This window comes from Protopterus annectens, chromosome 2.part1 (genome assembly GCF_019279795.1).
Source record: "Protopterus annectens isolate FY-2018-M chromosome 2.part1, PAN1.0, whole genome shotgun sequence".
NCBI classification, from domain to species: Eukaryota; Metazoa; Chordata; order Ceratodontiformes; family Protopteridae; genus Protopterus; species Protopterus annectens.
This window is the reverse complement of record NC_056729.1, coordinates 271,197,545-271,222,904: the sequence shown is the minus strand read 5'-3', so window position 1 is coordinate 271,222,904 and position 25,360 is coordinate 271,197,545. Positions and strand designations below refer to the sequence as shown.

Genomic DNA, 25,360 nt, shown 5'->3' with positions numbered 1-25,360 from the left:
CTGACCAGGATTCCATTTTTCCAGAACATTCTGATGAAGAGGAACACTTTTGAAGATTCGGATGCTGAGCAGTCCATTCCTTCTGTATCTCCCCCAGAGGATTTTTCCTTCGGGGAAACCTTGCACACCTTGAGGGAACACTTCCATTGGGAAGGCCAAGACTTTTCTGATTCCAAGAAAAGACTTAGGGAATTTCTTTTGTTACCTCAGCACAGACCTCTGGCGATACCTCCTGTCTTGGACATACTTGATGATGTTTACTCGGAGGATTGCCTAAATCCGGATTCCCTGCCTCCTGCCCCAGTCATGCCTGATGGGTACTACAGAGTTCCTAAGTCTCACCAATTTCTTTACAAAAGCCATAATGCTGACCCTGAAACCATTTCTCAAGGCCCTAAGGGAATGAAGGCCTCTACTGCTAAGAATCCATTACCTTCCGAAAGAGAGTCTAGATCCTTAGAAAGGTGGGGGAAAAAGGTATATACCTCGGCCACCCTAGCCCACAAGGGCCTTAAATTGTCAGTTCCATATGCTTAAATATCAGCAGTTTCTCTTATCACAATTAAGAAATAAATTGTCTCAACCTGAACAACCAGATTTGAAGGAGTTGTAGGATATGATGCATAGTGCAGAACAAGTGGGTAAATACACCTTACAATGTGGCTATGATGCCCTAGAGGCCTCAAGTAGAGCTGCTGTGACAGGATCAGTCATTCGTAGACATGCCTGGCTTAGGGAACAAACCTTGCCTGACCATGTTAAAGCTAAGCTACTAGATGCTCCTTTACAAAAGGATGTACTATTTGGTACTAATGCTGAGGAGATACTACGGAAAATGGAAGAAAAAGCTAAATCTATGCAAACTGTCAAAGCTTTTCTACAGGTTCAACCACCACGTTTTAGCAGAAATTGGCCTTCAAAGAGCTGGTCCTTTCCAGCCACGGACAAGCCACAAAGAGGTAGATACAGGCGCAGAGGACAACCTCAAGGATCATATAGAGGCAGACAATGGCAAACTCCAGCACCAAGAGGTGGCGAGGACAGTGCACAGCAATACAGGAAACAAACCCAATGACTTCCCCCTTTTCATGCCAAGCAAGTCTCAGCTGACAGCACCCTTGGGAGGAAAGCTGGCATTATTTACAAGAAACATATTATCACAACAGACAAATGGATCCTGGACATTATAAACAGAGACTACAGATTTCGTTTTCACACTCTTCCAAAAATGAGAGGTATGCCGAACCTGCCACACAATCAAAGGGCAGAGGCTCAAATGCAAATTTCAAAGCTTATGGCCATGAAAGCTATTCAAGAGGTACCTACTCACGAATAAGGTCAAGGTTTTTATTCCAGACTTTTTCTGGTACCAAGGAAAGGAACCGACTGGAGACCCATTTTGGACTTATCCATCCTAAACACATTTCTACTAGTACCAAAATTCAAGATGCTCACATTACAGCAGCTTCTTCCCATGCTGGGCAAGGAGTTTTGGTTGGTAACATTGGACCTCAAGGAGGCATACCTGCATGTCCCAATCAGACAAAGCTGCAGAAGATACCTCAGATTTCTTGCAGGTTCAATCCACTATCAATTCTCTGCATTGCCCTTTGGCTTATCTACTGCGCCCAGAGTATTCACGAAATGCCTGGCATCAGTAATTGCCTACTGCAGACTTCAAGGGATACAAATTTACCCTTATTTGGATGACTGCCTGATCCAAGCAGACAACAAGCACATACTTCTGGGATACACAGTCAACAAGGAAAAATCCAGGCTAACACCATCTCAGAAAATAACTTTCCTGGGTGCCAACTTGGACACAAACACCCAGATGGCCTATCTTACGCCAGAAAAACAAGGGCAACTAACTCATTACTTCAAAATACTAGCAAATTGTACCAGGCTCACTGCAAGGAAAATCCTGCAGGTTCTGGGCTTCATGGCATCTTGCATTCTTCTAATCCCATGTGCAAAGTTGCATATGAGGAAACTTCAGTGGTACCTAAAAAAACTATGGTCTCAACACAGCCACAGTTTGGAAACGATAATACCAATAATTCCATGTTTGCAAAAGGAATTTCTATGGTGGGCCCAAGCATGCCAAACAAACACAGGTCTTCCATTCTGCAAGCCTCAAGCAAATCAAGTCATCACAACAGACGCCTCAGACTACTTGGGGGGGCACACACACACACAGGTGCATTCAGCAAAAAAAAATGGTCCCAAAAAAAAAACCTTCACAATCAAAAAAAAAATAATAAAGCAGTGATAAATGCAATTACAATTTTCAAGGACCTCCTGCATCCAGGGCAATTATTGATAAGAACAGACAACACCACAGTAATGTGCTACATAAACAAACAAGTTGGAACACATTCATACCCCCTGTGCAGGCTAGCCATGTCACTTTGGAACTTGGCTCTGGAATGGCAAATCGATCTTCAAGCACAGTACTTGCTAGGATTGGAAAACACGCTGGCAGACAATCTAAGCAGAAATATGACAGATCCACACGAACGGAAGTTGCATCCTCAAGTGTTTACAAAGATAATCCAGGCGTGGGGAAGACCAGACATAGATCTCGTCGCCTCCCACAGGAATCATCAATTGAAAAAATTCTGTTCAAGGACCTTTCATCCAAAGGCCTGGAGAGTGGACACCCTTTCTTTCAGTTGGGCAGCATGGACAGTTTACGCTTTCCCACCTTTGCATTTTATGCCCAAGGTGCTCTTGAAAGCAAGAGCAGACGGACCAAAGATGATACTGATTGCTCCAGACTGGCCAAGACAGCACTGGTACCCACTCCTGAGGAGCCTAACACATACTCCTCCCTGGACCCTACCTCTAATGCCTCTTCTACTGACTCAGCACAGCTACAAAACTCTTCACAGTCAGCTGAAAACTAGCAATCTGGCAGCATGGAAAATTCCTTAACACCACAACAGACCCTACTCTCCAAAGAGTTGCAGGATGTCATTTTGGAGGCCAGAAGGCAATCTACTAGAAAGGCTTACTCCGCAAAATGGAAACATTTTTGCGCTTGGAATGAGAAAAAAGGCCAGGATCCTAGAAAACTGAGTTTGCCTCAGATATTACAGTATCTAGCTGAGCTGTTGAACAGTGGACTTTCATTCTCCTCCATCAAAATTCATGCCTCAGCCATTTCTGCAGAATACAACACTGATCCACCCTTATTCTCTCACCCACTTTTAAGACAGTTCCTCAGAGGAGCTAAGAATATAAGACCTCCAAGGAAACAACCAATACCAGCCTGGGATCTTAACTACATTCTAGAAGAATTAACATTACCTCCCTTTGAACCAGCTGCCTCAACAGATTTGCAATATTTGTCCTGGAAAACAGCTTTCCTTCTGGCCATTACCTCAGCTCGTAGGGTTTCGGAACTACAAGCCCTCATGGCTGTGCAGCCCTTTCTCATCTTCCATCAGGACAGGGTTTCCCTACCAACCAACCCGTCATTTATGCCTAAGGTAGTATCCAGGGTAGATTTAAATCAGGCCATACACTTACCTACCTTTCAACCCAATCCTCAAAACAAAGGGGAAAGGCTGCTACATTCCTTAGACATCCATAGACAGCTACGTTACTATTTGGACAGAACACAGCCCTTCAGGAAATCAGAACAACTTTTTGTGTCCTCTGCTGTAGGAGCTCAAGGGAAGCCAATTTCCAAACAGACAATTTCAAAATGGATAGGCCATTGCATACGGTTTTGTTACTCTTTTCATGGCAAACCTGTTCCTACAGGCATCAGATCCCACTCCACAAGGGCCACAGCTACCTCTACAGCCTTCCTCAGAGGAGTCCCTACCAAAGATATTTTGGAGGCAGCCACTTGGAGTTCTGTGCATACCTTCACAAAACAGTACCACCTGCCTTTATATTCCAAAACTAGAGCAGGCTTTGCCACTGCTGCGTTGCAGGGCATTCTGGCTGCTCCCAGTTCCACCTAGTGCCTACCAATTCTACCCATCTGGATTACTGCAGCTGTATGCACGATGAACATAGTACAGTTTTGTACCTACCATAAATGTAGATGTTACAGGTTTCCCTCCCTCCCCTCTTGGTAAAGGCCTAGTGGCTAACACCTCCTCATACAACCTGATTGGGTTATCCTTCTATGGTGTATTTGCTTGCAACTACTGATTTTGATTATATTGCATTGCTATATATATATATATATATATATATATATATATATATATATATATATATATATATATATATATATATATATATATATATATATATATATATATATATATATATATATATATATATATATATATGTATATAGACATATAGATATATAGATAGATATAGATATATTTATATATATATATATATTTATATATATATATATATATATATATATATATATATATATATATATATATATATATATAATTTATGTATTGCCTTTCCTTCTGGGGCACCTGACATGTGGGGCAAGAAAGACTGAAGAATATGGCCGGCTGTGTCTTGTATACCCCTGTCGCACTGGCGTCAGGGAAAGAAAAACACAACAACCGACGCTGGGACCTAGACTTTGAAAATTCGCCCGAGGGACCCCTTGACGGCAGAAAACCCATCTGTGATTACTGCAGCTGTATTAGCACTCGAACATCTACATTTATGGTAGGTTCAAAACTGTACTTTCTCTATCCTTTTTCTCTGAACTTCTGCATTTTTATTATAATGACAGATGAGTCAAAATCTACCACTGGCTTCAAGCTGTCCACAGAGTGTGGCAGGAAAATGCCGAACTTTGATGGCCATGATAAATGTGTATACTGTTTAGGTGCTCCGCATCTGGATATTAGAATGTTCTGTCTGCCAGGACTGCAGTAATAGAGCCATGGTAGAACACAGAAATAAACGTATTCTTAAAGGGCTCCTTAATGCACTCTTTGATGAAGCGCTGTCCCAAGGCTGACCAGTCTCCAAAGGCCTCTGGCTCAAAATCTAGTCATTGTGTGCTGTCAGAGGAAAAGTATACTTTAAAAATTATCAAAACACGTTAGGTTCAGGTTAAGGCACTTTAATCTTGCAGCAAGGAGACAAAAACATGCTAATACAGAGTTTGTCTAACCAGAAGCAGGAAATACTTGCATTTTTATACATTTTCTAATTAGTCATGGCCTACCAAGCTGACGTAACAGATTACCACCTTTCTCATCATCATCTGTTGACCATTATTTCCATGAATTTCTGCTGATTTATCAATTGTTATGTGAAACTTCCTGAGGAAAACAACATGGCCTTGATTACTCCCAATTTAGATGCATGTTATGTTATCATTCAAGGTACTATGGCTAATTCCAGTACAATCCTAGCAGTTCATTTCTCTAATAATCCTTTGTCTACTTTATCTCTAAGTTACTGCAGCTGCCCATGTTTTCATGCTTCGAACAGAGCTGATTGTCTAAAATCATTACATTACATTTACAGAATATAGTATTGTTTATTCATTCGTTCCTGACCTAGCAGATAAGCACCTGCTTCTCAAGTACATTTCCAAAAGGCATCAACATGAATATTGCTGTGCTAGCAGTTACTAGGTCAGAGGGCAACTTGCAAGTTTCAGAAAGCATATTGCAGTTTTCAAAAAGCATCTTTTTCAGTCTCATATGAAACTCAGTTTATATATAACACAGTGCATGAAAAATAGAATGAAAAGCGTATTAAATGATTTGATTATTAATTGGCATTAAGCATACACACATTAATACATATTTTTCTAACGTGCCAACGTCTCCATCGGCACCGACATCTTAAAAACGTGAATACCCTTCTTCTGGTTCCTCTTTGCAACCGAAATCAAAGCTTCTGAAAGTCTCAGAATGGACAGAGTCCTCTGCATCAACCACTGCCTCTGCTCCGTCTGCACAGGCATCTACAATTACCACGTCGGTACAGACGTCTCCTGCTGCTTCCGCAGTTCCAACCTTCTGCTCCAGTTCTGAAGACTGAGAATTTTATGCACACAGGACGAGCTATCCCCATTGGTTGACCCCTTTTTGGGTTAACTCCCTAGCCCTTTTACAGAGAGGCCAGAATCTCCCACTGGATTGTATTCTTGCTCCACCAGGAGTCTTTCTGAACTTGACATAGTCAGGTTGGTGGATCAGCTTCTGACGGTTAGGGATATTCCACCCCCACCTTTTCAGCCCCCTCTCCTTACTGGAGCAGGGAGTTCTCCACCAGTACTCCTACATATATTCCTCCTCTGACTTTTTTTGGAGGCATTAGAGCTGTTGACTCCAACCACACAGACTCCAATGGTCTTGTTGCTGACAACATCTTTGTCTTCGGTTCTGGGCATGAGTCTGACTCTCTCTATCCCATCAGAACTGATGGGTCCCTGGGATCGGTCCTCCGCTGTCTGGTCTGGAAGGTTTGAGTTGACTCCCGTTTTTTATTCAGAGCCGACCTTACCATTTTGGGCAGTGCTGGCTGGGGACATTTCTTCAGCTCCAGTTTTAGAGGTGTCTCTCTCAGGGTGGGGTGTGACATCGGTTCCGTGTTTCTGTCTCTCTTCTGGGCTCCCATTCCCTCCTCATGGGAGGGGGCCTGCCTTTCAAGCTATGGGAGAGGGCTTTCGCAATTGCTTCTTCGGATGTGGCTGCTGTGTTACTAGAGTCTCACCCCTTGATCCCTGCTTTCCCAGAGCTTACACCAACCTCCTTACCAGGACAGCAAGCTCCAAGGATGCAAGTGATACCGTCCAAAGACCCCTTCAGATATTCTCACTGAAGGGACCCCTCAGAAGAAATTATGTAAGTGGAAACACCTAGCCTCCCCTGAAAAGTCTGTCACGGAAGACACAGATTTCATTGAGGGGGAGAGTTCCCCCTGGTTACCCCCCAGAAGAGGTCTCCTTTGTAGACATCCTAGGGATCCTCAAACAGAGGGGTAACTGGAAGTCCAAAGACCCTTCCTCCGAGGAGTCTGTGTATTTGCAAGCCTTTGGAGCTCTCCCATCTACTTCCTGGGTGACCCCCTCCCACTGACTGTCTTAAGCTGATCGCTCAGCGGGCTTGTAAAGCTCTTGATTCGATGGAACCAATACTCCGGAAACCAGATAAAATACTCTCTGATCCCGAGGATCATCAGTACTGGGTGAAAGGATTAGCAGTAGATACCATGGTGGTGGCCTCTGCCACTAAAAAGGAACAAGCTGTGGAAAGTTCCACTATTCGTTTTCCCCTAACTGAGAGTTAAAGATGATGGACAGATTTGGGAAGCTGGTTTATGCATCAATCTTTACAATTAGGTCCTTGAACTTTATGGCACATTTCACTAGGCTTCAGAGGTGTCTGATCATGGCGCTGGTAGATACCCTAGCAGGAGCTGTAGCGGTGGGGGTCCCAAGAAGTGCCCACCCAGTTAGCTACCCTGGAGTCTCTCTCTAATTCGTTCATGAGGTTCATTGCTCATGCAGCCAAAAGGACAATCAGGTCAACGGGTTCAGGAGTTGCTATTTGGCGACACGTGGATGTGCCTGTGTAAGTTTGCAGAGCCATTCAAGTCTTCCTTTGTCATTGCTCCTTTTGATGGATCCTCTGGACCCAAAGTTAAACTCTATCCAGGTGTGAGAAAGCTGGAAAGACCCTGTCTGCTGTGGGCATATGTTTTTCTGGTCCCCAGTGAGCCTATTCCAGTAATCAGAGGAATGGGAAGAGGTTTAAGAAGTCTGAGAGGCCTTTCTAGGACACACGTGGTGCAGACTACCCACAGGGCAGAGGAAGTAGTTCAAATGGAAGACACCATCCTAGAGGCCAGTGGTGGCCCACAGAACCAGGGTTCCAACGTCCTTCTCTGGCCAACCCCCTAAGTGCTCCTGAAAGGTTGCCTGATTGCTTACCTCTGGAGACAGTCGGGGGAAGATTTTCTTTGCACCCAACAGTCTTGCAACAAATAACCAGACTACTTGGTGCTAAGAATTATTTCCAGAGGTTACCTCATCCCTTTCACTCTTCCAAGAACTCGAGCAAGACTGCCCGATGTTCCACCCAGTGAGAGGGACCAAGCAGCCTTGGAAAATACAAAAGCTGTTAGAAAAGAGAGTCATCCAAGAAGTCCTACCAGACCAGATAGGATCCAGATTTTTTTTTCATGTTCTTTTCAGTACCAAAAAAGACAGGACTGGAGATCGATTCTGGATCTCAGCACTCTAAACAAATTTGTTCATCAGTTCAAATTCAGGTGGTTGCAGTTCAGTCAGTACTTCCTTTCTAGAGGAAAATGATTGGGTGTGCAGTATAGACCATCAAGATGTGTATTACCACATAAATAATGGACAAACGCTCAAGAAGGTTTCTCCGTGTCTGGCTAGGAGTCAGTCACTGTCAGTTTGGGGTGCTCCCCTTTGGCCTCACCACAGCTCTCAGGGTGTTCACCAGATGTATGGCTCAGTAGCAGCTCACTTGAAACTGCACAGATGCCAGGTGTTTCCATATCTAGACAACTGGCTCATCATCGCTTCTACCAGACATCTACTGCTACAGGTGACAGAATTCACCCTGCAATTGTTCCTGCATCTAGGCATTATGGTCAGTCTTACAAAGTCTCGACTGACTCCATCTCAGGATATGGAATTTATCAGAGCTAGTCTCAACACTATCTCTTGTGTGGCCTCCCTATCTGCCCACAGATTCCAAAAAATAAAATTCTCTCCTGTGCTCAAAAAGTACCAGCCCTACTGATGCTTCAAACATTAGGTTCCATGGCAGCTGCAATCACTCTGGTCCCACTTGTGAGATTTCACATGAGATTACTAAAATGGCTTTTGTGAATCAATGGTCCATTCTAACCCATCCAGTGAACCACCCCATACTTATCACCAGACTCTGCAAAAAGGACCTATCCTGGTGGATGGAATCCAAACAAATTCTTCTGGGCTACCCCTTTGCCCCTCCTCAACCCAAAGCCATAGTGACAACAGATGCTTCCCAGATGGTTTTGGGGGGGTATTATCTGGGAATGACAGCCCAAGATGCTCTCCTCCTCAATTACCCCTGGGTCTGCTATATATGCCTTTTCTTCCTTCCCTCTTTTCCTCAAGAAAGCAGCCAGGTTGAGAAGCAAAGTAATCCTCATTACACCCTTCTGGGCTCGACAAATTTGGTTTCCCTTTCTGTGGCCTCATCTATATGCCTTCTATTCTAGTGTTGCAGTATTCCACATGTGGGTTTACTCTTGCTTTGTGTACGTCCGGCCAATATACAAAAGTTTTCATTCCCTCTGGTGCATGGGACGTCTGATATGACTCAAGGAATATGGTCCATAAAAGTGACACTTGTACCCACCATCCTCCAGAACTCCTCAGCCCCCAATCATAAGCCAGGTGTTCCTGCTCTTGTTGTTATCTGTTTCGAGATACCAAATAAGTACCCTGTTGGGGAACCTTTCAGTCCTTTTTTCTTTATTGTATTGCCTATCATCCAGAAACGGCAAGTCTAAGTGCGATCGGCAAATTCCTCACAAGGATGCCCACGATCATTGTCTCTTGTGCTTGGGATGTTTGCATGACTACAAGGCTTGCTTTGTTTGTCAGCCATTTGTGCCCAAAACCTTGCATAGTCCTTTGCATGCTGTAAACTTATACCTAGAAAATCAAAAGTTAAAACAGATTGCTTTAGGGGGATGGAGGCCTCATCAGACATCCCTTCAGAACCACCGAAAAAGAAGACCAGGACCATATGGCCTGCTTCTGCTGCCCGACCCTCTGCCTGTGACCAACGTCAGCCTGGTAGAGGAATTGGGATCCGCCACGTCAGATTTATCAGCTACCTCTATCTAAACCGCACAATCCTGTGCAGAGTTCATGTCCGTAGAAGCTTTACCGATATCTGTTTCTGGAGGGGGAGACCAGCGATTTTATGGCACTAAGTCCTACTGCTGCAGGAAGTGCTAGCATTCCTACTCCACTGTTGAACCGTAGGCCTCAAACCTGAGACCCTACCGTGAGGGAAGAGGAAGACCTATCTGATTCCTCCTCTGAAGAATCGCTCTCTTACACCTCCCAGATCTCTTCTCCCTTGGGGTATGGTTCCCCAGAGGAAGAATCTGTCTATCTGGACTCCCCGGTTGAGGATTTGACCATTGGGGAAACCATCTCCAAGATGAAAGACCATTTCAAGTTGGAATTCTCTGAAATGACTGATGTCTAAAAAACACACTATGACCTCATTCAGATGCCTTCCCCAAGCCCGCCTGCTGTACCTCCAATCTTGTCTGCCTTCCTGGATGCTTTTTCGTCAGCATCCTGAAATCCAGACTCTCAGCCTCCTGCTCCATGCATACTTGACACAATTTATAAAGTTCCTGATACTGCTAAGCACCTCCTTAAGTGCTCAACTGCAGATCCACTCACTATTTCTATCTCTGCAGACAAGGTTTCTAAGCTATTGTCCACAACCACCATACTTCCTGCTGGCAAAGTGCTGCAGAAGCCACAGCAAGGTCAGCAGCATCAGCTTCTGCATTAAGGAGATATTCCTGGTTATGTTTACAACCCCTCCCTGATGACTTTAAGGCAAAGCTTATTGATGCACCCCTGGACAGTGCAGCCTTGTTTGGAGCTAAAGTGGCTGATCTTAAGTCACTTCATCAAAAAGGGAAAGAAATGCATTACCTTAAACACCTGCTTGTTTCCCCAATACCAAAGTTTTATAGAAACTATCCAGCAGAATCTCAGTTCATAAGAAAGCACTCCCAATCTGCTGCTCCCGCAAGGCCTAGAAAGCCTACAAGGAAGCAACCTCTTTTAGCCAGAGGCCACCCTTTCAAGATGGAGCATGTAGCATCTGACTACCTGCCAACCTTGCCCCCTCCACCCCCTTCCTCTCTACCTCTGTTAGTCTCTCTCTGACTGCTTCCTTGTGTGGACTCTCATCAGCGAAATGAGTCCTGTCAATCCTTCAGAATGGTAATTTCATGTCCTGACCCCCCCCCTCCCCCCCAAAACGAAAGGGCATCCCACAGCCTCCATCACAACAACTGCACCTGTGTTGCAAGCTCTGCTTGCTCAGGACACCATCGAACCAGTGTCTACAGTTGGAAAAGGGAGAGGTTTCCACTGCAGGATTTTCCTGGTCCCAGAAAAGACGGGCCTTGGAGGCTTATTCTAGATCTCTGCCATCTCAATCTATTCCTAAAAGTCCAAACCTTCAGAATGTTGACTTTAACTACCCTGTTTCCCCTCCTCCTTCCCCTAGGGTTCATGGCCACCTTAGATATAAAGGATGCTTACCTCTACATCCCCATAAGGCCCACATTCAGGAAATACCTGAGGTTTTTTATGGGCCCTTCTCATTTTCAATTCTCTGCCTTGCCCTTTGGGCTTTTTACTGCACCCAGGGCTTCGCCAAATGTTTGCCCCCAGTGATTGCTTATTGCAGGACAAAGAGAATATAAGTAGTCCCTTACTTGAACAACCTGCTGATTCAGGCAGGCAACAAGGAGACCCTCCTGCTCCACATTCATCTTGTGTCCCTTCTACACTCTAGGATTCCAGATAAACTTCCCAAAATCCCACCTGGAGCCTACTTAAGACATTGTCTTCCTCGGCTGCAGAATTCGCGCAGACCTTTTGAACCCCCCCCCCCTCACGGAATTCCCCTACTCCCTTTCCTCAAATAAGAAATCCAGTGGTGGCTGGCATAAGTGACCCACAATCCAGGTTTTCCCCTCCAACCACTTCTACGCACACTGGTCATGCATACAGATGCCTCAGATTTGGGCTGGGGAGCAACTCTTGGGCCATCGAAAGGTGCTGGGCCTGTGGTCAAAGCTGCACAAACTAGAACACATCAGTGTTCGAGAGATGAGGGCAGTTCATCTGGCCCTTCGAGCTTTCCTACCTCATCTCCAACAAGGTCCATTCCAGATGTTCACAGACAACACCACGGTTCTGTGGTTTCTCAACAAACGGGGAGGGACCAAGTCAATGCCTTCTTTGCAGACTAGCTCTTCTTGTATGGGAACTGGCCACTTCACAGGGAGTGACTCTGCAGGCAGTCTACATTCCCTCTCTTCACAACTCCGAGGCAGATTATCTCAGCAAAACCAACACGACCATGAATGAATGCTTCACAGGGATTCTTCCTGGAACTGGTCCACTGGTGTGGGGTATACCTCAAATAGACCTGATTGCCTCCTCCCTCAGCAGGCAAATTCCTGGCTTCTGTACCAGGATACCAGACCCACAGGCACTGGCAACAGATGCCTTCTAAATCTCTTGGAAGGGGAAATTTCTATATTCGTCCCCTCCCTTCCCACTAATTCAGAAGGTCCTGCTTTAAATCCATCAAGACAAACCAAAACTCTTGTCGATGACTCTTGACTGGCCAAGACAGCACTGGTTCCCCCCTACTTCTACAACTGTTCAAAGGCAATCACCATAAGTTACCTCCCAGCGTGGACCTGCTCACACAGCACCAGGGATCACAGATACACCCACAGTGGCAGTTACTGCACCTCACCCTGCGGTTGATAGTATTCTGATCCCCTTGAGGCACCTTTACAACAAGGACGTGCTAAATGTCCTGCAGGAGGCCAGGAAACCAAATACAAGAAAATCCTATCTTTCAAAATGGAAAAGATTCACTATGTGGTGTCACAAAACACAGTTGGACCAGCTTGCAAGCGAGACTCCTCTAGTCCTGTCTTACCTGTGTGAGCTACTGCAGTCAGGCTTGGCTTATTCTTCTATTAAAGCTACTTGTGTGCAATTTCAGCTTGCCTTCCTCTGGACCCCCGTTTAACATCCAGATTCCCTGCTAAGCTTTTTCTCAAAGGGGTTCTTCACATCCGGCCTCCCAGGAAACCATCTCCTCCAACGTGGGACCTTAACTATGTTTTGGTAAAGCTTACGCTTCCCCCATTTGAGCCAGCAGACAAAGCCTGTCTAAAACATTGTACATGGGAAAACTGTATTACTAGTGGCCTTGACCTCGGTTAGAAGGGTATCAGAGCTGTGAGCCATTGCACCTATCCCACTCTTCCTAGTTTTCCACAGTGATAGGGTTACTCTTAGAACTAACCTCTCCTTCATGCCCAAGGTAGTAAACTGACCTGTCCCTGAATCAGGCCCTCCACGTACCTAACTTCTTCCCTAAACCACAGGGAGACAGTGAGAGTATTTCACTCCCTGGATGTTCACAGATGAAACCTATCAAACAGGCGGACCAACTTTTTGTCTCCTTCCACCCCAAACAGACTATCTCAATTTGGATTTCCAAAGCCATCACCTTCTGCTACCTATACAATGGAAAATGTCACAAGGTACTGTCAAAGCACACTCCACCAGGGCTATGGCCTCTTTAGGAGCCTTCTTCAAAGGCCTGGCTACCTCTACCATTCTTGAAGCAGCTACTTGGTCATCATTACATACCTTTACCAAACATTACAAATTAGACCTTATTTTTAGAGCCAAGGTGGGGTTTGCAAGGGCTATCCTTCACCGATTCCTGGAGACAGCTTCTGGATGACCTCCCCCATTCAGTGAGCTTTGCCACTCATCCACATGTGGAATACTGCAACATTGGCATAAAAGGACATAGAAAAGTTGTGTAAAAGCTTACCATAACCATAAATGTCCTTCTCTTCTATGTTGCAGAATTCCTTCCCACCCTCCTTCCCCTCCTGTTAGGTTAAATTTCCCTTTCTTGATGGCTTGGGACTGGCACTGTCCTTTCTAGGACTGGCTCTTACTGGGGCTTTCAGTTCTGAGAGCTGGTGCGTGCGGGTATCACTTTTATGGCCCATGTTCCTTGAGCCGTGTCAGAGGTCCCACACACCATATAGGGACTGAAAACCTTTGCATACTGGCCGGACGTACGCAAACCAAGAGGAGTAAATCTACATGTGGAATACTGTAACATGGATGAGAAGGACATCTATGGTTATGGTAAGATTTTACACAACTTTTCTTTCACCGTCCATGGGTTCTGGACCCATTTCTAGACCTTCTGTCTCACCCTTAGAGACTTGTGCATCACAATCTTCAAAGCCTCAAGTTCACTGCTTGGTTCCTCCAGTTCCATCAGTCACCAGGGATAATGATATTCCATCCCCAGTATGAAGAATTTTGCTGGCATTTCATAAGCAATACACCAGCAAATCTCTACCTTAGTTAATGGAAGAGATTTGCAATCTGGGCTTGTGATAACGGCCTTGACCCTTTTTCAGCCCCGGCAGAAAATGTTTTAGAATTTTTGGACAGACGTTTTGTAAGGGAGCTTACGCTTCTACTAATTAAGGTCATTCTAACTTTCATAATGGCTTCGGAGATGTACCCTTAATTTCACACAGACTATGTAAGGTCTTCCTCAAGGGAACTGTCTGTTTAAGCCCTCCGTTTAAAGATCCTCTACCACCATGGGGACCTGTTGTCTTGCAATCACTTGTACTTACCCAGTTTGAACCAGCAGTGAATTGTGACTTAAAGTTCCTTTTTTGGAAAACGTTACTACTTACAGCTGTAACCTTTGCAAGATGAGTTTCTGAATTGCAAGCATTATGTTCAAAGCCCTCTTACTTAATTTTCCATAAGGACAGAGTTACATTCAGGACCAATCCCTCCTTTCTTCCGAAGCTGGTCTGAGTCCAACATTAATCAGGCCATAGACTTGCCTGTCTTCTTTCCAAATTTTTCCAACAAAGGCAAATATTGCTTACACCTGTTTTATGTTCACAGACAGTTGCATTTCTGTCTCAACAGAACTAAAGAATTCAGGAGATCAGAGCAGTTACTGGTGTCCTTTCCTGGTGCAGCCATAGGAAAATCTGTCTAGAAGGTTACTTTATCAAAATGATGAAGAGACTGCATTACGTTTATTTATAACAGAAAGAATCTAAAGCTTCCAGTACTGGTGAAGGCACATTCCACCAGATCTATGGCTACTTCAGCTGTTTTCCATTCTAAAGCTTCCTTAAGTGAAATATGCGCAGCAGCAACATGGACTACTCCACATGCCTTTATTTCTTATTACAAATTGGATTTGGTCTCCAGGGGAAGAGCTGGCTTTGATTTTATGGTTCTCAGTTATATTGTACTGTAGGACCACCCAGGATCTAAAGTAGCTGGGGACTCTGTCCCATCTGTCAAAAATAGATGAAGATCAACATCATCAGCTAAAGAATTTGCCTTACCATGACATGCTGTCTGTGTTGATCTTCATCTATTCTTGACGTCCCACCCTCCTTCCCCCTCCTGTGGATTCCTGACAGAGCAATCTATTGTCTTGGATTTTCTGTTTGGATACTCCTTGGACATGGCTTCTTCATTTTGGATTCGCTTCCATCTATTGTTCTACAAGTTCGCAAACTCAATCTGAGGTAATATAGATTGGGGCATTCTGGGTAGACTATTAGCTCAAGAGTTTTTTGACTGGAGCGAGCTATATAACGGCTGGATTGGTTCCGAAGATAGGAGCCATAACCCATCAGTCAAGAATAGATGAAGATCAAAACACAGATGGAACATTGTGGTAAGATATAACTTGTGATGTTCTTCATGTTTCACTGTTGCAGTCATCGCACTTGGGTTATCCTGCCAGGGGTAGCCCTCAGTCGGCCTGAATACCAGAGGCTTAGTATTTCTGCGTCAGTTGCTGTCACTTCAGGACTGATGTCGGGTCATCAGGGGTATAAAAACAGGCAGCCGATGCCATTACATCAGTCTTTCTTGCCGAGGAGCCCGAACCAGAAGCAGTCTGCGCGAGTGCCGGTCGGCCGCTACCTGAGTTTTAGTTTCTGAAATTGAAGTCTTCTAAAGCCAAGTACCCCACTGGGGGTCTTTTTTTCTTTGTCTAACCGATGTCAGAAAAAGTTAACAATTGTCTTGTCTGTGGAAAGCAAATACCACACCGAGATTTCCATTCTTACTGCGTCACCCGTTTAGGCCCAGACCATGACGTACCTCACTTTTTATTGCTTTGTTCAATGCCTGAACTATTTGTCGTCAGGCCCTTATTTTAGCTAAATACTTTCGTTCTCGATCTCTGTATTCAGAAATGGCTTCAGTAAGCCATCCAAGTACCGATCTTCCAAAAAAATAAAATGTAAGAATAAAGTCATAGACAAGACCGCACAGGTCCAAAACTGCCGACAATGCTTCCGTTAAGCTAGTCGCCAGTTCGCCGGTACTTAGTGAGCCTCTTTCACAGCCCCTGATGCCCGCTAAGATGAACTCTCAGGCCGCTACCGAGACCTGTTTGGAATCCGGTATGCCACAAGACTCTCTTGACTATGGAATCTGCAGATGTCTCTACCTTGGATGGGTCTGGAGCCGCTGTACAGGCACCGGCTTCTGAGGAAGTTCTTCGCATTACCGATATTCTACACAAACAGACTTCTTTCACGTCTTCAGTTCTTTCTAAAACTACCAAGTTTCTAAGGCCAAGAGTACGAGCTTCACCTAAAAAACCGACGACCCAAACTCAAGCACCTGCTTCTTTGCCACAGTCTCAAGATGCTTAAAGTGGCAGGAGACCTGATCATGCTGATTAGAGGAAGCCAGCCTTCCCCTGCTAAAAGAAAGAGGCTTGTCCCCAGCAGCTTTATCTGACCAAGAGTCCGACTCTGAGGTTTCTGAATATGAAGATATCCCTTTATCTGCCTATGAGGATTCAGATGCAGAGCAATCCATTCCTTCTGCCTCCCTATCCAAAGGATTTTTCTTTTAGTGAAACTTTACATACTTTGAGAGAGCATTTCCACTGGGAATGCCAGGATTATCCTCTGTCCAAAAAGAGACTCTGGGAATTTTTAGCTTTACCACAGCACAGACCCTTAGCTATCCCTCCTGTTCTGGATGATTTCTTTATGGAATTCAGTCTAACTCCTGATACTTTACCCCTTGCTCCAAGGAAACCTAACTGGTACTATAGAGTTCCTGACTCTCACAAATTTTTCTTCAAAAAAACCTACTGCTGACCTAGAGGTCATCTCCCAAGGACCTAAAGGAATAAAAGCTACTACAACTAAGAATCCCACCCCTTCGGACAGGGATTCCTGAGCTTTAGACAGATGGGGTGAAAAAGTATACACTTCTGCAACTCTTGACATTAGAGCATTGAATTGTCAGTTCCACATGCTGAAATGCCAGCAACATAATATAGAACTTAAGCAAAAATTATCTACCTTTCCTGACTGTGCAGAAAATAAATAAGAGCTTATGCATTCTGCAAGCCAAGTCAGCAAGCATACCCTGTAATGTGGGTTTGATGACCTAGAAGCATCTTGCAGGGCAGCAGTCACAGGTTCTGTACTTAGAAGACATGTCTGGCTTAAGGAGCAGACCTTGCCAGGCCATGTCAAATCAAAATTATTGGATGCTCCTCTGAACAAGGACAATGTCTGACACCAAAGCAGAAGAGGTTTTAAAACAGCTGGAAGAAAAGGCTTGGTATCTGCAGACAGTCAAAGATTTTTTGCAAGTGCAGCCTACAAGATTTAGTAGGCATTGCCCCTCGAAACATTGGTCCTTTCCAGCCCCCCGCAAGGCCATCTCAAACTAGACCCAGGTGAAACAGACCCCCCCCCATATTAGTCTCAGGGTATACAGAGAGATATAAGCAATGGAGTACCTCCACTTCTAAAACAGGGAGTGCTAAGCCACCCCCTTACGTAAGGAATTCACAATGACTTCTCAATTCCCCTCCTCACCTCTGCCCAATTGTTCGTGCCCCTAGGAGGAAAACTTGCCCACCATACAAAATATTGGACCTCCATCACTAACGACCGATGGGTCCTCAACATAGTATCCCAGGGGTACAAATTTTATTTCCACATGCTGCCAACCCCAAAAGGGTTCCCAGACCTTCCTCCAAACCATTTGCAGAGGCACAGAACCAAGTCCAGTCCCTGCTCTCCATTAAGGGCAATTCAGCCTGTTCCTGCAGAACAGATAAGCCAAGGTTTTTATTCCAGACTTTTCCTGGTACCCAGAAAAGAGGGCACCTGGTGCACAATCTTAGATCTATCCAATCTATACACCTTCTTGGTGGTACCAAAATTCAAAATGCTCATACTACAACAGCTTTTCCCTATGCTGTCCAAAGATGCCTGGTTAGCCACCCTAGCCCTAAAGAAGGCCTCCCTGCACATCCCAATCAGGGGCTCCTGCAGGAAATATCTAAGTTTCAGGGCAGGATCTATGCATTATCAGTTCTCTCCACTTCCCTTTGGCTTATACACTGCTCCCACAGTTTTCACAAAATGCCTGGCTCCAGCCATTGCCTATTGCAGACAGAGAAAGATTCAAATTTACCCTTACTTGGCCGATTGCTTGATTCAGGCAGACAGTCAGGAAAAATTTTTGCAGCACCTGACATTTGTAAAGGACTTTCTAACCTCTCTGGGGTACACTATCAACAAAAAGAAATCCAAACTAGGCCCCGGTAAAAAAATTTATATTCCTCGGAGCAAACCTGGACACAGCATCCCAGATGGCATTCCTTACTCCAGAAAAATCTGCCTATCTGACAGGCTACTTTGCTCAAATTGCCACCAGAACCCAGCTATCCGCAAGGAAAATCCTGCAGGCTCTAGGGTTCATGGCCTCCTGCATTCTTCTAATTCCATATGCCAGACTGCATATGAGGAAACTTCAATGGTACTTAAAAAGTCTTTGGTGCCAACATTCTCAGGACCTGGAAACTATCATACCCTATAATACCTCGTCTCAGGAAAGAGTTTCTTTGGTGGGCAGCAGCATGCAACCACAACAAGGGTCTTACCTTTACACAATTCCACGCCACCCAGACCCTAACCACAGATGTATCAGACTATGCCTGGGGTGCACATCTTGAAGGCAAGTGCATTCAGGGCCATTGGAGCCCAAACCAAATTCATTTGCACATCAACCAAAAAGAGATGCTAGCTGTTCAGCACGCTCTGACAGCTTCCAGATCCCTACTCTCACTGGGGCCCCTTCTAATAAAAAACGACAACACCACAGTGATGTGGTACATCAACAAGCAGGTGGGAATCCACTCTTGAGGCTAGCCATGACCCTGTGCAACACTGCCTCAGCCATGCATATTCATCTGCAAGCTCCATTCCTGCCAGGCAAACAAAACTCTCTGGCGGGCAACTTAAGCAGAAATCTCCTAGACCCACATGAGTGGCATTTAGACCACAACACCTTCAGCCTTTTGACCCAGAAATGGGGTACCCCGAAGGTGGACCTATTTGCCTCCCCCTACAACCACCAGCTGAGCAAATTCTGCACCAGGATACCTCACAGCAAGGCCTGGAAAGTGGATGCCCTATCCTTCCAATGGGTAAACCTCTCAATCTATGGATTTCCCCCTCTGCCACTTCTTACAAGAGTACTACTCAAGATAAGGCAGGAAAGACTGGCCATGCCAACACTGGTACCCACTACTGCACAGTCTGCCACTGGTGCCACCATGGCACCTACCACAGATCCCAACCCTCCTGAGTTTGCAGGAGGGGACAGATCTTGCATCTGCAATTGCAGACCCTGAACCTTGCAGTCTGGCTTATTCCTTGAATTCTCCTCCAGTGGCCAGCCTAAGCAAGCAGGTACTGGATGTCATACATGAAGCCAGACAACCCAGTACAAGGAAATCCTATGCTGCTAAGTTGAAAAGGTATTGTTCCTGGATTCACTTTAAAGGAGCAGATACAGCACAACCCTCATTACCACTCATCCTGGATTACCTAGCAGACCTACTCCACAGAGGCCTGTCCTTCTCTTCCATTAAGATCCATGTCTCTGCTATCTCTGCTCATTACAGCACTGAGCCTCCTCTTTTCTCTCACCCTCTCTTCAAACAGTTCCTGAGAGGGGCTGACAACTTAAGGCCTCCAAGAAGAGCCCCCACCCCTGATTGGGACCTTTAATTTTGTGTTGGAAAAGCTCACACTTACCCCCCTTTGAGCCTGCAACGTCAGCAGAGTTAAATTCCTCTCTTGGAAAAGAGCCTTGCATCTGGCCATCACTTCAGCTAGAAGAGTGTCTGAGCCACCAGCACTTATGGCTGTGGAACCCTTCATTATTTTTCATGCTGACATGGTCTCCCTCAGGACTAACCCTACTTTTATGCGTAAAGTGGTGTTCATTGTGGCTCTCAATCAATCTATCCATTTGCCCACCTTTTTCCCTATTCCTCAAAACAAGGGGGGAAAGGATTCTTCACTCCTTAGATTTGCACAGACAGCTCATATTCTTACCTGTATAGGACTAAGCCATTCAGGAAATCTGACCAATTGCTAGTCAGCTTTGCACCAGGGGCAGAGGGCAAGGCCGTATCAAAACAAACCATCTCCAAATGGATAGCACACTGTATCCATTTCTGTTACAAACACCATGGGGAAACCACCCCTTCGGGGTCAGATAGCATTCCACTAGGGCAACTTCAAACTCTACAGCCTTTTTCAGAGGAGTCCCTAAAGGGGAGATTCTGGAAGCTGCTACTTGGAGTTCTGTTCATACCTTCCCCAAGCATTACCACCTGCCTATCTTTTCCAAATCCAGGGTGAGCTTTGCAACAGCAGTCCTGCAGGGCATACTAGCCAGCCCAAACTCTTTTTGACTGCCTCCACCCATTCTTCAGCTTTGGGAATTAACCCAAGTGTGATGACTGCAACAATGTAACACGAAGAACATAGTACAGTTGTGTACACTTACCATAAATGTAGATGTTAGTGTGTATTCAGTGTTGCAGTCCTGGTTTCCCACCTTCCAGCCTCCTTATCTCTATCTCTCTTTCTCACCCCTTACAGGGCTACTTGTATTTACTATTTACTGGTGGTGTTTTTCCACTATAACTTAGCTCCCTGTTTGGGGGCTCCTGACATTTGGTGCAAGAAAAACTTATGTAATGGTGTCGGCTGCCTGCTTTTATACCCCCGATGACCTGACGTCAGTCCTGAAGCAACAGGAAACGACGCAGAAATACTAAGCCTCTGGTATTCTGGCCAACTGGGGGCTACCCCTGGCAGGATAAACCCATGTGTGATGACGGCAACAGCGAATACACTAACATCTACATTTATGGCAAGTGTACACAACTGTACTTTTTCTATAAATTGGATGTTATGTTCTTTTCATAATCATATATGTGTAGGACCAGATCCATCTTCCTTTATGACCCATCCTCCTCCTCCTGGTCTCCTTTGTTTGGGAAGAACTTCAGTGGTGTCTTCTTTCCTTGATGGGTATTCTTATTGCTTATTGTGCCTTAGCATGGGTTTACAAAATGGAGAGGGTTCTTCTGCACATGGGATTATGAGTAAAAAAGTTTGAGTTTAGCAACCTGGGAAAGTTTTTTAGATAATCTGACAAGAGCCTTAATGGCCTCAGGTCCTGAGAGTAGAGAAAAATGGACCTAGTTGTATGCATCTATCATTATATTAAGTGCATAACCTTCATTTATTTTCAGTATTTAATGTTGCTTATAATTTTTGATAATCAGACAATGTGTGCTAGGTGTAGTCTCAGAATTTTTGAAGATTTTAAGCAGCAGGGAATTCAGACAAAGGTGGCTTCTGAGGTGGTATGTGAATATTCAGGCTAGTTGTAGATGAAGATGTTTCAGTCACTGGTTAGCTGCAAGACGTTTTGTTATAGTTGGAAAATGATATACTGAAACAATATGGGTAAAAATATGAAAATTATTGGTGAAAAGTTGAAGGTTGGGAAAATTATGGTGAGTGTTGGTGTCATTTTAGATCACTTCACAGAAGTTGCAGTATATATTGTGAAAGAAGTTTAGGGAGAGTCTGAAGACATCTCTGAATAGATGGTGCTAGCTTGTTTGGGTGCAAGATGGGTCAGAATCATCAAGAAATGGAAGAATTCCTTCCCTTCTCAAAAATGAAGTGAATTTCAGCAGAAATGTAAGAGCTCAAGAAATGATTGATATTTAATCTGAATAACTTAAAAATGTTTAGGCTGATACCTAACAAATATGAGTTTTCAGTTTGTATTGATTTTATACTGCTAAATGAAATTAAGCCCATTTTTGTTTGAAGTATAACTAAGTTTTTGAAAGGATTACTGTGCAGTTAAGTTGTAGCACTCCACACTTACTACACTGTTGAACAGTGCTACTGATGTAGTACATGTGTGTGGAAACCGAGATTAGTTTTGCCACTTGTTCCCACTGTCTGCTAACCATCAGCCCGAACTTGTACTCTGCTTTCCCTGGGGGGGAGCTGACTTCAGAGGTACTGCCATATTGGCACCCATCAGGGAGTTTCTTATAGGATCATAGGTATTTATTAGACTATTGATCTGTGAGGATCTTAAGCCTGTACTTGCATAGAGGTGGGCAGAAAAAGAAATGTGGAACATTAACTTTGTTGCCCATCTCCATGAAGGATATTCTAGTCCATTCTGCCAAATTCCATTTGATTAGAGTGCGAGAAGTACTTTGCTTCATGAGAAGTAGGTGACTGTTTCATAGAAGTAGTGTTCTCTGTGATGCATACCTATCCTTCCACATGTTCTATTTATGTTGCAAAAGAGATTGAGATACCTTGAGTAGGCATTCACTCTGCCATTTGACTTGTGAATGCATTCAAGGTCTGAAATGATGGGATCAGTTGAAGCTCTATTCCCAAGGCTAGGGGTGCCTCTTAGCATCCTGTATGATATCAGAGAGAAGGCTTTGAGACTGTCTGTATAGTTTTGTGATTTTTAGTAGAAAAGTATTGTTGCTCCAGTTTGGGTAGGTACATAACAAATGGGGCATTGTCAATGACTTGCCTGATGAGAGCAGAGTACAGTGGAATGATTACATCCCTGGACTTCTGCCATACCATTAAGGTTTACAATGAAAAACTGATTCCTTCCAGTAATGGGTATGCGGTAATCAAAGAACAGTTGCATGTTGTCATCAGCATAGTTTCCCAGATCTTGGACTACAGGATCAACTTTCAGGGATGTGTTGTCAATGGGATAGCTGCAAGGGTAGTCATGCTTGCTGAAGGATACGTTTATACATTTGTTGGCATTTAGTTTTAGACCGTGTGTGTGTGTGTGTGTGTGTGTGTGTGTGTGTGTGTGTGTGTTTGTTTTTTGTTGTGCCAGGTATTTGTGTATGGAAGACCCTCTTTGGAGGATTTTAGTGTTTCATGGAGCTTTGTGATGACACGGAGTTTACTGTCATCTGCAGCCTTGGCTGGCCATAAACCCTTAACATTTATTTTGTCCTCAGAGAAGTAAATGCCAAATAGTGGTCTAAGGACTGAACACTGGGGTACACATTAGTGGTGCTCCTTTCACAGGTGGTAAAACAGCCCAACCTAATTTCTTGGGTTGTATTTGTGAACTGATTTGATATTAAGTAAATTAAGCAAGTGTTTAAATTTTGCTGGGGAGACGGTCTATGATACTTTAGTGTGTGATTATGTTGAATGCCTTTGCGAAGTCTAGGAATGTGGCATGTCCAAATTTGCCCTAATCCATTACTTCATTAACCTTTTCAAAGGCGCAGAGATTTGTAGGTTACCTATGTCCTTGTTTATTAATTCCATAATGATCCTTTCCATAGTGTTATAGATGAGGCTGATCAAGCTTATGGGTCTGTAATTACCAGTGACTCATGTCCTACCCTTGTGCAAGGGTTTGATTTTTATCCATTACCTCTTTGTGCATGCCTACTAACACACTATAGTTTTCAAAATGCAGTAACTATCAACAAGGGCATGTCATCAGTTCTGCAAGTGATGCAACGTCTCAAGGATGCCCTGTCCCCTTTGGAGCTAGCATTGCCATTTGGTCTCTGGTCTTCACCAGGAACTGTGCAATTGAAGATAGTGCTCCAGGTGCACACCTCACTATGTCACTCTAAAGAGAGATGAACAAGCGATGCCTTATCACTCCTTTGTTTTGCCAGCACCAGCAGGCATCCAAGACACTAATCAAACTTGGATCATTTGGGTCATAGGGTTTTATTTCTCCAAGTCAAAAGAGCTGGGGAAGATTTTTTCTCCAAAGAAACTCTGCTGCGTTACTGTATACCTGGATTAATTATGGGTCTCACTTAGTACCAGGATCACTTAAGAGGAGTTGGCAATCTCCAACACTGGTGGTAGACTGAAACTGAAGTGCTCCAGCAAATGTGTATCCTGACTGGTAATAGAAAAGTGCAGGACGGCTTGGAAATGTCAGTGTTTTTTATTGAGTGTAATTAATGATGGATAGTGTGATTTAAAGAAAACCACAATGCACAGCACAGTAAAATTATTATATTGATGTTTTATCATCATCTGGTTTCTCCCCTTTCCTGTAAAGCATGTGACCTGAGCTGGAATTTATGCATTTGGGGGCACATGAGAAACTCTGTGTACTAAGCAGTCTCATACCTGTAATGCTAATTTATTAAGTTGAGCTTAAAGTGTGATTTGAAGACTGGAATGCATCTGTGAAACTAATGGTGCATAATAGAGGGGGGAAGTGAGTAATCAGGATTTCTGTTGTTGATTCTTCATCCTGTGCTTTGTGGAAAATAGTTTATTGTTGCTGATTTTAAATATTTTCAGTTTGCAGAGCTAAGTGAAAGAATGGAGCAGAAATGTGTGGCATATGACCTTCTTCTGTGCAAAGAGTCCCAGCTTTATGAGACCAACTTAAATTTGGTGAATGAAGTGGACAAACTAAAGGAAGATTTAAGTATTGCTTTGAGCAGATTTGAGGAGGCTAATTTGGAAAAGGTAGAGATAAGCCAGAAATACCAACGGCTAGAAGGAGACAGTGCAGCTCTGACAAAAGAAAGAGGGGAACTCCAGGAAGCACTTGAAAGCCTAAGAAGTGAGGAGGACAAAAGAGAGAAGCAGATCCAGGAGAAAGACATGCTGGTATAATGTTTTGATTTGTCACCCTTGTCTGCAGCTTTCTTTTACATGTGATGTTTCTTTTGAAGCTGTATTGTACTTTCGTATTACTTGTTCTTTTCAACTGAGTACTTGGAAGTTCTTTATATTTGATAAATCTGTTTTTTTTTCTGTGACAGTATCATACTTTTCTGGTTTTGTGGCTTTATACATAGGCTTTTCCTGTCTAATTAGGATTCCAGGTCACTATTACCCTCTAATCTCTTCTCATTTATCAAAACACATTGAGTTTATTGAATACTCTGATGTCCTTAATGCTGTGAGGGAAGTTTGTCATACTGATCTCACCTTGAAGGGCCATTGTAGTGAGTTTTGATTTCCTTCACTGATTTCTCTGGCTTGATTTCTGAAAACTACTCCCCTTTAACACATAGAAATATGCCTACTTCTGGCCAGGACACAACATCGTTTTCACATGGTAGACTAGGAATGCATGTTTGACTCCTGTACTTACCAG

The 25,360-nt window shown here is 44.1% G+C and overlaps 1 protein-coding gene across 1 annotated transcript in view; it reads left to right on the top strand.

The window, feature by feature from the left end:
- The window catches only part of CENPE (centromere protein E), a 3,008,010-nt gene that overhangs the window by 1,415,668 nt on the left and 1,566,982 nt on the right, over window positions 1-25,360 (top strand). Inside the window, exon 26 of the mRNA XM_044063442.1 lies at window positions 24,553-24,867. Coding sequence (XP_043919377.1) covers window positions 24,553-24,867 — 315 coding nt within the window. The remainder of the gene's footprint in view (window positions 1-24,552; window positions 24,868-25,360) is intronic.